The 15,868-nt window shown below is 40.1% G+C and overlaps 1 protein-coding gene across 1 annotated transcript in view; it reads right to left on the reverse strand.

Annotated features, from left to right (window-relative positions):
• LARGE1 (LARGE xylosyl- and glucuronyltransferase 1) overlaps nt 1-15,868 on the reverse strand; it is a 293,924-nt gene that overhangs the window by 54,601 nt on the left and 223,455 nt on the right. The window contains exon 8 of the mRNA XM_050915399.1: nt 8,719-8,823. Within this exon, the coding sequence (XP_050771356.1) occupies nt 8,719-8,823 (105 nt within the window). The remainder of the gene's footprint in view (nt 1-8,718; nt 8,824-15,868) is intronic.

A 15,868-nucleotide genomic window follows, 5' to 3' on the forward strand; every position in this document is an offset into this window, starting at 1 on the left:
GTTCATCTGATTATCCATCCTGGTCTGATTCTCATGCATCTCTCCATTCTTTCTGAGTGTACAATTTTACACGTCAGTGCCTCAAAACACCGAAGTGCAAGTGAGTGTCACAACTCTACATCAAGCCAGAGTAACTGGACTTCAGGTGAAATGTCCTGAAGAGGAATTACAGAATAGTACAGATTGTACAGGGTTACTGTGCAGGAGGTCCAGTCATTGAATCTCCCTGTGCAGGCATGTTTGGAAAAAGGGATCACACAAAGCTTGTTTCCATGGATAAAATCTGAGGAGGTTTGCTGGAATTTGCTGAATATTTGCTCTGATGAAAGCAAGTACGTCTTCCAAAACTAATCTATCTTGGACTCTCCACCAAAGAATCACCCACCTTTGAAAGAAAAAAATCCTTTTCTTGATCCCCAGCTCCTGTAAATCAGCTTAGGTCTATCTAACACAAGAGCCAGGCATTTATATCAGATCTGGACCTTATCCCTGATGCTTATCTATGTTTTTTTCTTTCTCAGAAAGCAGCAAAAAGCGAAAGGTAACAGGGACCACTGCTTTAAATTATGTGGGTTTTTTTGCTTTTGATCCTCTCAAAAGCATCATATTTAATAGGGGTCAAAACGTCAACAATTTTACAAGGTTTCCACTTTGGACTATGTGAAGAGGAAAAATGCACTCTGCACAAGTGATAATTATTTTGGCTGGCTTCTAATATTAACAGTAGTCCACAAGGCTAATTGTAGGGATGGGCACAATGAGTAAGAACCCGTCATAGCTTTTCTTGGTCCGGTGTTCAGTCAATGCCCTAGCAACAGAGGAGGAAATGTGGCTCATGGGCTGAACGGCCTCTCAGGTATTCATTTATAGTTGGATGACAAAGAGGTTTGGGGTTTTGCATTCAGAAGCAATCAGACAACTTCTTCTTCCCCCTCTTAATGGGCAGTTTATTGACTGGACGAGGTTCAGGAGGAATAGAACGTTCTAAAAAATGGATTAAGGGAAGGAAAGCAGCAGCACAGAATGGACAAGCTGAAAAATTAACCATCGCATTTTTAAAAACCAGGAAACACAATGTACTTAAATGCAATGATTTCACCCAAAGGTAAGATGCAGGACAATCCTTCCTCCACGACCATTTCTCTTCCAGTAACAGAGAGACAGGATTAGGTTCACAACAGAAATACAGGGATGCATTTGTGTAAGGAGAAAATGTATGTGGAGCTCTTTAGCATGCTCATATAGCCAAACTGAGGTACAGTTTGGATAAGTGGACTACAAGGTGCCTGCAAAGTAAGTTGGACTGCCAAGCTCAAACGGTTGTGTTCAGCAATAAAACATTCAGATGGTGGCCAGTTACAAGTGGCATTCCACAAGAGTTGATACTGGAGCTGATACTGTTTAACATCCTGATTAATGAACTGGAGATGAGATAGAATGCATCCTCAGCAACATCACACATGACACCAAATTGGGGTCTATGGCCAGCACCCTGGGGATAGGGCTGCCATTCAGAGGGACCTTGACAGGCTGGACAAGTGGGCTAAGAGAAGGCTCATAAAGTTCAACAAAAAGTCCTGCATGGGACTATTCCTGAATGGACAGTACAGGCTGGAAGACAAGTGGACAGAAAGGAGCTTTTCAGGAAAAGTCCTAGGGGGCTTGGTGGACAGCAAGTTGAGCACGAGCCAGCAGTGCGAACTTGCAGCAACGAAGGCCAACCACATCCTGGGCTATATTAGCCCCTTAGGTCAAGGGAAGTTACCACTCTTTACTCAGCGCTTGTAAGACCACAGCTGAAGTACTGTTTTGGTTTCCTCAGTCAAATGAAGACACTGACATGCTGGAGTAAGTCCAGCGGAGAGCATCCAAAATGGTCAGAGGCCTGAAGAACACGTATGAGGAGAAGCTGAGAGAACTGGGCTTGTTCAGTCTGGAGAAGAGAAGGCTAAGGGGATCTGTTATTGCTGTCTACAACTATTTAACGGACCCAAACTCTTCTAAGAGATGCACAGAGACAGAATGAGAGGTAACTGATGACACAAATTGCAGCAAAGGAAATTCTAATTACGCATTAGGAATTTTTACTTTTATTTTTTACTTTTCTCACCAAGACAGTAGCCAAATACAGGAACAGGCTGCCTTGAGAGGTATCCTTGGAGATACTAAAAACTCAACTGGAAAAGGTCCTGAGCAATCTGAGTTGGCTTTCACTGGGAATAGGGCCAGAAAACCTCTGGAGATCCCTTCTGACCTAAACTGCCTATAATTCTATGGTCCTATTTGGGAAAGCGTCTCTTTTCATCATCTCTGCTAAGGCCATGAGAACAACTGTGTAGAAACTATCTGTACGTATAGGGTATTGCAGTGCTCCTGTCTTCCCCTGAGCTCAGTTCCACAAAGACAGGTGGAGGAGGGAGGGTTGAGGTGCTACAGCAGGAACAATTAAAGTCAGGATGTAGCTGAACATAGAGACAGAAGAAAGACAATGGGGAAAGGAAAGAATTGAGCTGCTGCTTCTAAGATTTCAGTGTCCACTCAATTTTGCAGATTCTTCTTTCTCAAAAGTCTCTTGATATTTTTTTAAAGGGGAAAGGTTTGTCCTGGACCTAGTTTGCCCTAACACTAAAATGATTAAAGCATAGTGATTTCTGTAGCCAATAGCACCTAAGAGAGTGATCTGACTATGACCAAATTCAACTGGTTTTTGTTGGCACTCTCTTTGAGGTGACAGCTTTGACACAAGGGTGTAGAAAGACATCTTAGTTCCTCTGCTACTTTCTGTGACAGGCACCAGGCTACCTGTTAGAGTCCAAAGATGGAGTCTAACTGTGATGCCTCTTTCTTTGCTTTGGGACTATGGCTAAAATCTCTGTTTCTATGTCTACAAAAAGGAACTGTCTTTACACAATCACTTTTATGAGCACAATGAGAAACTGGAAAGTGAACTTGCACTTCAGAAGAAAAAGTACTGGTTTTACTATTACTATGAATTTGTCTGGGGTTCTCCAGTCATATAATAGAAGTTTTTCTTCTCAGTTTAGACACCTGGATGTCTCTACTAAGCTTTCATGTGCAAGTCTTTCATCTAAATTTAACCTGCTAATGGTGGTCCCTCTACAATAAAGAGAGGGCATTTCAGAGTGCTGGACAACATAATTACTCATCAAGCTATGTATGTTCACATAAAGAACTGTCTTGATCAAGCTAAAAATACCACACTTCAGAACGACTCTTTAAATCATTAGATTGGAATACTACATATATATGTCCTATTTATGTACATTACATGCAGAACTTTACATTATGAACTCAGGTCAGACCAGTAAAAAACCCCAAACTAGGACAACTTAATCAACTAAAAAGAAATACTTTTTTATTTACTCCAGTACAATGGAAACTGGAATCTGGTATAGACTGTCTGAATGCCACTGATTTTTTATCACAGGTTTCTTAGGAGATGAAAGTTTTCAATGTTTCAAAGAAAGACAGGTGTTTTTTAAAAAAAGGCAGTTATTGCAGGGTCTGATAGATTCAATTGCTAAGGAGCAGAGGATGTATCTCAGAGAATGCAATGAACAGTAGACTAATTCAGCCACAGCAGTGCCATTACTACATGGATAGACCTCTCAAACTAGAGGCACCATTTTCAAAATCAAATACATATTGATCCTCATTTCAGAAATGTCAAGCGTGCTGTAAACAAGTTCTCGGTACCTCACATGCTTTAGAAACTGCATGAGAAAGACTGCAAAGGAAGCTATTCTTTGAGGGTAGTCAGCTTTAAGTTAGCTTATTTTTAAGTGCAAGCTACAGATTATAGCCAACAAAGATAGGGATGTGGTCCTTAAAAGCAGAATTATCATTTTAGCTTCCCACCATTGACACAAACAGACTGACAATTCCTATTAAGCCTAAAAGCAATAACGTGTTGGCACTTCCTAAACTACTACCTGTACAACGTGCATGATACCTTTACTTCAAATGCATCTTTGTGCATTATAAAGCACATGTGTATCAGTATGCTTTGCACTGATAATATTTGCTGAATGAGCTCACAGTATTTTAAAGAAGGAATAATCTAATCCAAAAAACTGGTCCAGTGTGAATCTGAGTAGGTGAAGAAAGTGCTACTTTTTGCCTTGACATTGGTGTTGGAATTCATTTTTCCTTTTTTTTTTTTAATCATTAAAATGTGTTTTTCATGTGTTTGCAAAGGCTCCTGTACTTACAACCAAACATAATGATACCAGTTCCTGTACCAAACATGACTTATGTTTTACATAATGGGAGGTAGGAATATTGCAATGGCTTTTAGGGAGGGCATGGCTAAACTGAGTCAGGCTCCGATGGTGGGTATTTAAAGGTTCTATAAACCATGCGTTTTCTAACTTCTTCATTCACTGAGACAATTCGGAAAACTCTCCTCTCTCAAGCAATCACTATACTCCTTTCTTTACACCATGGAGAAAAGCACTAGTTTTAGTCAGACTCTACGGAATATAGTTTGTAAATTAGTGCTATATTCAGATGGCTTTCATGGAATTCTGACTCTTCCAGGGGGAAAAAAAGGCATTTTAGTAACAGATCTATCCAGAATTAGGCAACAATAACTATTTAAAGCACTAATTGTGAGCATTTCTGAAAAACAGAAGTGTCTGATTAAATTAAAAGTGCTCACCACTTCTTAACATCACATCCATTATCATAATGTCATGAGAAGAAGCCTGTGGAGCTCAGATGAAAGCAGTTATCGTGTTTCTGGAGCAGGACCACAGGCAGTTCCATGACCACCACCACCTCATTTTGCACTGCTTTACTAGTCATTTGCTTTCTGCATTGAAGAAGCACAGTATCATCACGAAGAAACACAAGATGTGATCCACTCTAATTTCATATAAACAGTCTGCCCTATGCTTGTCACAATTGTTAAATATTATGCAAAAATGACATAACATATGCTTCCCACTTCCAATTCATCTTCCATAGGTCCTTTTTTTCAGGGAAACAATAAAGGAAAGAGATTCATTCTAGCATTCTTCCAGTCATTACAAACATGGGAGTAATAATGCACGGTGCACACGTAGCCTGGTAATCGTTAGGTGCTAGCCATTCCCTTCTGTTCTCAATCCACAAATCTGGTAATGTGACATCACTCAGTGTGGGAGTATGAATTCTCAGCTCAAGCTGTTGAGACACCTCCTTACAGTATCTAGTAGTTGCACTGAGGCAGTGTATTTCAGATGAGCCTCAAATCCGCAGGATAGGCTTCGGTAGTCTAGAAGTCTGAAATCCCCTGGACCAAAGTTTTTACAAATGCCCCCCTGGCACCCAAATTACAGGCACAGATCCATCCTAAAGCTCCATTTGAAAGGCATGGAGTCCATTCTCAGCTGATGTAAGTTGGCCTTGCTGCACTAAAGCCAGAGAAGCCAGGGGTGATTCACATCAGCTGAGGAAGTGGCCTGAAATAATAACAGTCACCAGAAACCGCTTGTAAAAGCTATTCTCCACCATGGTGGAAAATATAAGGTGGACAAAGTACTAAAAGCTTTTATGTTTCGAATTTCTTTGACAAGGTATTTTTCTGAGGACTAAGATGACTGTTACTCCAGAAATGAACATCAAACCATACAGTGCAATTGTGGAGCTGTCAGTTTAACATCTGTAGAGAGGAAAATCATAGTGCAGCTCAGGCAATACTTTCAAAAGCACAGTTTAGTCAGTGAAAGACAATATAGATTATACAGAGAGAAAACTGTGCTTTAACTAATGTATGAGGAGTCTGTAAGAGTTAATCTCAGCGTAGGCAAGCAAAATGGAGTGGACAATATATAAAAAAAGTATTTGATTCAGCAGCTTACTGAGTTTCGGCCAATGAGGTACAGAAAAAACCTGGGTACCTTTGTGGTACAGAAGGAACTGTGTTTAAAATGGCTTGAGGAAGGGAATGTTATCTCAAATAAAGAATGGTTCTAACTAAGAACATTTTAAACATCAATTAAATTGTCACTGAACTGACTTTTGAGTTTGGTCTGGTTTTCCTAAGATTATATTATCATGGACTAAAGTATGACTTGGATTATCTGCCTGTGCAAATGAGGAAGAAGGATGAAAAACAACCAAATAAAATCTTTCCTTGAAAATCTGTATTGGCTGTCAGGAGATTTGGCCTGGGCACACAGGAATAGGAGAAGGCACATGCTTACCGGGTTTAAAGAGCTAGTGGAGAAGGAACAAACACACCTTTGGCTTTAATGTATCTACCTTCTGGGACTCCCCCAACCTATATGTTGTCCAGAGTGGCTCAGACACAGAAAGGTAGGAGTGAAAGATAAATTATTTGCTTCAGAAATTGGGAGCAAGCAGTGGAAGAATTTTGACTTTGAGGGGTGCTTCTGCATAAAATCTGCCAGGGTTGGGTCTGGCTGAAGAGGCTTACATAAAAATCTCTTTTCTTAGGATTGTATCCTAGGACTGTAGCAAACACGCTCCCAAGAGCAAGATTAAGAGCAAAGTCTGTCTGAGAGCTTCCCCCTGATCCAGCTTTGTTTAGCTCATTAAAGTTTCAGGGTTTTGGAGGCCCTTTCACTGTTCCTAAGTACAACTCTAAGCACCCGAATTTCTGAGCCTTCCCTTTCCTGGCCCACTGTTTTTCATGAGTGTTTTGCTTAGAGTTATTGCCTCTCTTTCCTGCCCTCACCCCCTTTAGTCTTCTGAATCCTCCTTGGCCACAGTGTTGCGTTCAGTGTCAATTATTTTAATTTACTGAACACGTCAAACAAGCTCCAGTTTCACTTGGTATTTCATCTTCCTTGAGAGATTTATACCTCCAATCTCTGCTAGATTACTGAGGCAAACAGTGAATTCAATTAAGAAAATTATAGTAAATGATGCTGATTCTGTCAATAACATCTTTTGCTACTTCTCAGAGGTTGCACTGTTTCACTCAGTGACCTCTTGTTTCACGTACTTGAAAAAACATCATTCCACTTCTTATGATCATTTGTCAATCTTCCATTCATTATCTACCTTCTGGTTTTCTTTCTAAAAAAAAGGAATTTTTTATAACTACAGGTGAGTTGTCTGAAGAAAGAAATTGTGAGCAGACTAAAATCATGGGCAGGATTACACATGGCCTGGTAGGTATGTATTAACACATACCAAGAACTAACACATGCAATGTATGTGAAGGACTGCAGACATTCAATTATTTTTGCTTTCAGTGAAAGAATTTTGTGATATACTGACATTTGGTATCCCTATAAAACATTTGGAACAGTAAGTTAAAACAATATAAATTAAAGCTTTACAGCATTTTTATTTACATAATTGCATTTTAGATACTACCCACCATACATTTCTGGGTTATTCTAACGTTATGTGGTTATGACACATTTCTCTCTGCCAGCATTAAAATGGCAGAAAGGAAAAAGCAAAAATGCAGCAGAAAGAAAGTAACTATAAAAGGTGGTCACCTCTCAGTAGAACAAAAGATACTGCTTTGTGGTGTAACACTGAACAGAACTGACATCAACAAGTTTAGTTGTGTATAACATAAGCTTTCAGGTTTCAGGATAAATCCTTGAAACTTAGCTCTGCCTCATGCTTTTGGGGAGATGCGGAGGAGGGGTGGGCAGCCCAAGCCTTTATATATGCAATTCTGCTCTGGCAAGTGCAGAAGAGGAGGAGAACCAGGAAACAAACCTCTTTTGCCAAAATCCTGTATCCATATCTATCTGTGTTCTGTTAGGCTATTCTTTTGAACATTTTCACAGAACAGAGATGCTTTGCAGAGGCTGAAATACAAATTCACAAAAACTGGTGTGATTCCCCCAAATATACAAAGGAATACAGAAATACAGACGACCCAACCACAACTTGTGCAATCCTTTTTCTAGTTAGTCTGTTTAATTCAATCCAATAAATTTCTGTGAAGCAAACCCACTATTATGGTGAATAATTTCCTGATAGTGCAAGGATATTTAAATGGACTCATTTTTTCTAAATGGAGGCTTCACCATCTGTTCTGCCCTTTTATTACAAATAGAGAGGGAACCTAACTCACTGCATCAGCATGTAAAGCCTAGCATCAAAATGATTTAGATGTATGTATGTGTTCTTTATGCACCTGGTATGTTTTCTCACATACCAAACACAAATCAGTGGGAAGACCTGTCTCTTGTAACCTAATAAATTCTCTGATCTAGTGCCTTTATTCCTTTCTCACAGCAGCAGAAATTGATGGCCAGTAGTTTGCATTTTATTAGGACAATTATGACCCCGTTGCTGTCCTGCAGGAGTTATATCTTCATTGGGCTGACATTTTGTCATACCATTTACCTCTCTACAGAAAATGAGCCTTGATTCCTATTCTTTCCCTCTTGCTGGGCCTACATACGCTTCATCATGGACAGAAATCTTGTAGGAGATGTGCTGGGTATGTGTGAGACTGCTGAAAAGCTCTGTCCTTCCCCAAAGGATGCCATACAATCTCTCTTAAGACCATTCAGAGAAGGAACATATTCTCCTCAGAGCAGCACAGGACCAGAAGCTCCAAAATGCATCACACCGCATCATTTTTACTGCTTTAAATGACAAATTTTGCAGTAGGTTAGGAAGGGAGGTGCAAGTTACCACATCTCATACTCTCTATACCAGAAGACTGATTGCATGCTTAATGCAAACGTTAATTCAAAGAAAACCCTCAGGGCCTACCTGTGTTGTAGCCCCTCCCAAGCGCTGGCCAGGGCCGGTGATTCTTCCAAAGGTTGCCCAAATACCAATCACTCTGGTTCTCCACCAAGCCAAGAACCTGCTGCCCTGGAAATGAGCAAATTGCAAAAAGATCATGAGACAAAAGACAGTCAATCAATGGAAAACAAACACAAAATCTGAAGAGGGACAGCCAGTGGAAAGACAAGACAGAAGTTGGGGTGCTGCCTTCCTTTCATGCATTCAGGAGATGCCTGCTTATGTAACAGCCAGCAAGCCTGGCACAGCAAACTCAGCACGGCTCATTTCTTTCCTTCTCCTCTGGCTAGTCTGAGTAATTAAACACTGTGGGAACCTTTGTCATGCTGACAAAAATACATCACCCAGACAAATCTGAATGCTGCTTGATTTTGGAATACAATGATGGAGAATCCTCCCAGTGAGAAGTGTTGGTAAAATGATCATCTAATACGAAGATCTGTTCATACTCTGATGGAGATAATATAATTGAAGAACAAGGCTCAGTATAACAAATTATTCTCTTCCCGTGCTCCCCCCCACTAGTTTCAGAGACTTTTTTCTCAGCCACAAAGGAAATCCCTTTTGCTCAGGAAAATATTGGATTTTAAGAGTTTACCTACATAAGGAAGTTGCACTGTTTTAATTTAAGAGAGTAATTTAAAAGTCATCTAGGTAAGCCTGTGTGGAAAGCTGCATAGAAATTAGGATTTCAGTTTCAGATGGGCTTATTTTGGTTTAGCTTACATCATTGATTAGCAGCTGGCTTCAGCTAGAGTAAAACGTGTTTTAAATCAAATGTGTCTAGAAGGTTTGCACTGCTTAAAAATCAACTGAAAAGTGAATGTTTGTATAGATAAGGACTTAATTATCTATCCTGAAATGTGCTGTATAAAATGTAAATAAGAGAAGTGATTGAAATGATGCTCTGGTGACAGAGGATGGAGGGAAGGGGAAAACTGCATTTGGATCTAGTGAAAGAAAGGAACGGGAATGGTGTTTTGACAGAGGGACCCGCTCAGTAAGGGCACTAAGACTAGGACCGGACATTATTTTGCAACCTTTTGAGAAAGCAATTAAGCATCATTCTCTGAAGGCACATTTTCAAATCCCAGTGATGCTCATAAAACCGGGTGTATGGTCACAGCAGTGCACTGAAAGCATTAAATGATCATTACATGTTGCTTATGTAGGACCACAGCTGTATTCCTAAAATTTCAGTATGGCCCAAGACAAGATTGGGCTGAGAAGCAAGACATAAGACAGAAGTGATTAATTCAATTTTATAATCAGCTAGAAAGACATTAGGATAGGTCAGGTGACTGCGATACTCTCCTGTGGTATCTCTAATTCAGTGGAACGTCAGTAACCCCCACATGTCTTGAATGCTGTTTCAAAGAGTGTAAGCAGCAGTGAGTGGCCAATGCATATGACAAATAAATCAGAATGTTACAAAAGCATTCAAGGAGTGAATGGAAATCAATCTAGAAATAACCTTGAGAGATTGCCAAGTCCACTCCACACCACTGTTCAGGATCATCCTACTCTATCCTAATCACAACATGCCAGTCCTCAACACACCTCATTTTCTAATGATGTCTCTCCTTTTCCATTATATATTATGTATAATATAAATATTTAATTTTTCACATTATACTCCATAACTCATTTTTTAAGAAGGTGGAAAATCTGGGGGAGAGCAGAAAGGATCATATAAAAGACCACCACACATTTACCACCCCATTGGTGCTACTGAAAACTGGTAATATTAACAGAGTGCAATGCACAAGAGAATGAAGAAAATGACAAGTTAGAGGCACATGCATCCTAAGCAAGTGATGATTTGTTCATACAAATAAACTGTAGCATCTCTCAACCTGTAAGACACATGGAACACAGCAGACAGCACATGAGGCGCCACAAGTCATATATTGTGAGGAAATATGAAAGGGATCTCAACTGGCTGAAACAAGTCTTAGCCAAAAAAGGCTGAAGGGCACAATTTAAACCAACACTTGTTGATTCCGTGCTGGAAGACTGCCTGTTCTTTATAACCACTCCCTTACAGTTGAGGTAGAATAAATCAAACTAAGAAACTACCATGGCTAGTAAAGGATGAGAAAAAAAACCAATAAAAAATGCAGGTGCAGCTGGGCTGGAATGGATTGGCACAGCTGGTAGGAAGAGAGTGACCCTGCCCATATTCTAACAGCGCATTTCACAACTCAGCAGTCCACAGATCCTTCTCAGGATAGTACTGCTAACATCAAAAGAAATGTTAGCATTCCATTTGCAAGAAGCAGATACTGAACTTCCTTACCATGGAGCATCAATCTGCTTTCATTATTTTAGCCCCATGCATTTCCCAACAAGCCACAGAGTTCAGCCTTCAAACTGATGAATAATAAAAAAATGAAAAAACCTTGCTGCTTGTTAATGGTTTTCCTTTCCCACCTACCAGTCCAAAATCTCAGTTCTGACAATGTACCCCTGAAATACTTATTTCTCAGTTATTATTTCTCATGCTAAGATAAACTGAAAAGGCTCAGGAAATTATGTTCACATGTATTTATTGTAGCTGTATAATTTCCTTCCCCTTTCTCCCTTTATTTTTGAAGATACCAGAACAAATCCTGCTCTCACCAGTATTCCTTGAAGTTTGATACGGGACACGGATGAAGGCAGAAATTAACATCATGTAAGCTTAGATACATGGATCAGATAATGTGACTTACTGTGTATCAACTGAGCTGGAATAACTGCCTGTACATGTCCTTTTAGCTTGTCACAAATACGAAGTAAAATGTGTTAGCTAACACACTTTAGTTTGCTTTTGCAATGGCCTGGGAATACGCGCGTGTTCACGTACTGTCCTTGGGTAGAGCATTATGCAACTTATCAGGCTGTTGTAACTCTTGCTGGTGTCTAAAAATCTACTAGGCAGATGTGATGGCTTGTCTCCCAAGCCACCTTGGAGAAAGTTATGAAGATATGTTTTGTCTCTTCTCTAGTGATATTTCTGTTTTCTCTAGTCTGGAATAGTGTTGCTGTCTCTGCCAAAGAAGAATATATTTTTATTTCCCTTTACATTGTCTCTATGATCTTGACTTAGGGCAGAAGTGATCAGGAAACCAGAACTTCAGCTGCATAGCAAATATTAATGGTTCCAAAAAATGTCTTCATTCTAAATCAGTATAGAAAAAAGAAATTCAGAAATATTCTCTGGAAAAAATTCCCCAAATATTTTGATCTGAAGATATCAAAATAACCACATCTAAATGTATAACCCTCCTCATTTTAAATAATATCAAACAATGTGACATATAATACAGATGCATAATGTATACCATATGTACCACATTATTCTATATATCTAAAAGTTCAAACAAAATAAAATCCTAAGTTTTGCCCTTCCAATTTTGAACAACTAAAAATGTTTCACTCAAAGCTTTCATCAAAATTTTTTTATATTAATGAATCATTGTGAGAATATCTGTCCAGTGTATCTGAGTATTACCAGTTATTTCATTTAGTTATTTACTTTTTTAAATGCATTATGAAGTTATAGAAATGAGGCACTGGCCAAAGCAATGCATGGTGTCGAGCAGGCACAATGACCGCTCCCCTTGCCCACAGTTCTCTGACCATCCATCAGCCCTAACCTGTCCCTCTGCCACTCTTCATGCCTTCCCTGCAAGGTGCCTGTGGTTCTGCAGAAACTCACCAGCTTCATTTCACCTCTGATCATACTGCAATCTGAATTCAGATTTTCTGAGGAGAAAGACTAGAGTTCCTTCCCACCATGGCCTTTTGTAAAAGGCAAGCATAAAAGAGTTATGTGAGCTATTCTTCCAGCAGATGAGAACATGGTGGCTACTGTAATGAATTTGAATCGTTCAGCATTCTGAGCTGCCTGTTTCTTCTTCCTAAGAGTTATTATACTAAAATACCATCACTAACAGCAAAAGCTCTGTCATTGTTTTCTGCTCTGGCCCTGCAGTTATGATTAAGTGCACTCCTCTCACTCTCTGTTACTCCAGGCACAAGTTACCTTATGAAAATGAAGCTGTCTCTTACTTATTCATACATCACCACTAACAGCCAGACAACAGAAAACAAGGCTATGATTCTGGCATGACCACGGTGAAAAATTATCAAGCAGGCAGAATTACAGCTGGATTGTTGGGAACGGGGCTGTATGCTGCCTGGCTGCAGGATGAGACTTCTCCAGAAGGCAGCTGCATAGCTACAACATTTTGCACAGTATGGCTCCCTGACAGCTCTCACATGATGAGAAGTGCTTCTTTCCTTGCAAAAGCTTAGTTGTCGCTGGGAAGAGGTTTCCATGGAAAAACAGACACTTCTGAGCCTGACAACTCAATGCCTTTGATTCTGCTTTCACTTCATAGATTTCTGGTGGCTAACGGACGGGAAAGCATGATTCTCTAATTCAGGCATTGAACGGGACTCCAGATCTCATCTCAGCTCCTAGCTCTGATACTGATTTCTTGGGTGACACCGGACAGGTCACATGACAGCCTCTTGCTCAATTCTTCCTTAATAAAAACGGGGATAATAACTTTTTACCCCTCTCCCATTTTGCCTGTCTCACATATTGCAAATATAAGTCCTCTGAGGTAATAACTGTGTGCTAGTTTCTACTGAAAGCATAACAGCAGCTGCACGTGGCCAGGCTGAAGCTCCATCCAGCACAGTGTTGTGTCTCCAGCAGCAGGGACTAGCAGCTGTGCAGTATGGAGCACAACAGCGCAGCTGTATGGTGGCACTTCTTAACAGTGGTCCTCCGTGTTCCAGTGACTTGTGGCACATGGCACATCTGAAGAAGTACCAGCTTTTATTTAAGTCTGGTATCTGCTAGTTTCACTTGGTGCCCAGTACAATCTTGGTGCTGGTGAACAATATTTTCCTATTCTGCCCTGATTTTTTCCCAGTTTTAGAGAATTCTATCTTCTCTAGAGTCTTTGGTACAAAGGACTCTAACCTCAGCTCTTGCCTTGAGGTATTTTGCTATTACAAACAATAATAATAGTAGTAAAAATTTATAGTTATTACAACTACTTTCAACACCTTTAGTGGAAGCCTTTTTTTTCCCCTTTTTTTTTTTTTGGTCTTAGAGACTACAGTGGCTTTCACATGACTCCACTGCAATCACAGTAAGAGCAATGGGCCCACAGCAAATACTTCCAGTGAGTTGCATTTTCTGTGGTCCTCAGGACATCAGGCTGTTTCCAGAAAGGGAAAATAAAAGGCATGTTAGAGAGGTGGGAAGGGGTGGGGTGGGGTGCCACCTTTTGATTGCCCATGGCCAAAGGGTAAGCTGATATCACAGGAGAGATCCGGTTGTTACATTTGCAAGGTTTAGTTGTATTTGGTACAGGCCTCCAAAGTGAAAAGCAAGTGCAAAGTATTTTTCAGCCTTCAAAAACATAAGAAGTAAGTAATTTCTACACTGTGGAGGTTATTAAAGGAGAACAGAGCAGAACTCTGTCTTGGTACTTCTAACTACTTTAACAGCCATGGTTTAGATCATTTAATACAGACATGAATGCTGTAGCCACAGCCAAGTACTGCCAAAGCAATGCATATCTTCAGTGTAAGCTGAAAGAACAGGAGAAGGACTCAACAAGAATTTAAGATTCAAGCTTGACAGGAATCAGGAGAACTGCTCCCAAAATGGGACACAGAAATAGAGAATAAAAAGGTGACAGGAGGGAAGAGGGGAAAAGGTACATATTCTGAATGCTGGAACATTTCTAAATTGGCCAGTACCAAGTCTGATGAACACAGTCAGGACTAGCTGAATCTATAATGGTACAATGAAGCTGGGTTATTTTCTGCACGACTTGGAGTTAAAATCTTTCATTAGTGTCCTTTCGCTCTTCTCTCCTTCTTCCGATTTCTTTTTCTTTATCCTTTAAACACCTGCATAAGACACCTTTCCTTTCTGAAATGTGTGAGGCCACATCCTTAGCTGGTATAAATCTGCATGACTTCAATGAAATCAGTGTACTTATGTCAATTGATACCAGCTGAATGTGTTGCACTTCATGTTAAGTCTAACCTGAGTGACTGACCCTTTCTCTATGGCCTTCCAGTCCCTGATCTTGCACCGGTTCATACAAAATACGTGGCATCTAAATTCTTTCACTCCTCCTGCCACATCTCTCATCCTCCTCTTCAGATCACTGTCAAGTTCAAGCTTTTCATCCTCACTATTGATGCCCTGTGCAATTCTTGCACTGTCTATATCAATTCATGTTTCTTCCTGCTGCCAAATTCACTCCTCTCTTCTACTGCCACGTCCTCTCTCATCCCTAAAAAAGACTCTGTCTTCTCATGCAACAAATGCCCTGAGTTACCTCTGAAAATATATTTCAAGCACAAAAACTCTCACCACTTTCTTCTATAAAGTTTTTAGAAATTTTACCTGAATCCAGTGTAAAATATGCACATGAAATCTTGCGTGTGCACTGTAACACAAGTCTGCCTGTTCCCAGGAACAGTGTGACATTTTCTCATATGCCTGTACAGTACAGGATGCGCTGTGTTCAACAGAATTGAATACTTTAACCTCCACTGTGCATTTATTTCACAGGTGTGCATACACATAACAAATGTATGCATTGTATGTGTATGCACACATACACATGTGTATACATATACACACACATATATACATGCATAAATACATACAGATATGTGTGTGTATATATATAGAAGAACTTCTCTTCTACATGTGGAAAAGTCAAGTTTCAGGGAAAAATGCCTCCCACACAAGTTTAACTTTTTTATTTGATATCTCATTTGCATCATGTATGTTGCTGCTTCCCAACAGCCATTAGCCCTTCTTAACAGACTAACTGCTCATAGAGAGAAACTGCATGGACAGTTATTAAGGAGCAACTTGGATAAGAAGGAGGCCAAAGAGTAGCTCACTGAAGGTACTGCAGGACTGTCTCAGGAGAGGAGAGGATGGCTCCATGGGAGCATTACATTGGATAGCACTCCTAGTGCCAGGAGAGGAAGAAAGGAGACAGGCAGTGAATACCCGATAAGAAAGGAGGGTAGATAAGTGAAGCAGAGGTAGACACAGTACGTCAAGGGCAGGGAAAGA

This window comes from Gymnogyps californianus, chromosome 1 (genome assembly GCF_018139145.2).
Source record: "Gymnogyps californianus isolate 813 chromosome 1, ASM1813914v2, whole genome shotgun sequence".
In the NCBI taxonomy this organism is placed as follows: domain Eukaryota; kingdom Metazoa; phylum Chordata; class Aves; order Accipitriformes; family Cathartidae; genus Gymnogyps; species Gymnogyps californianus.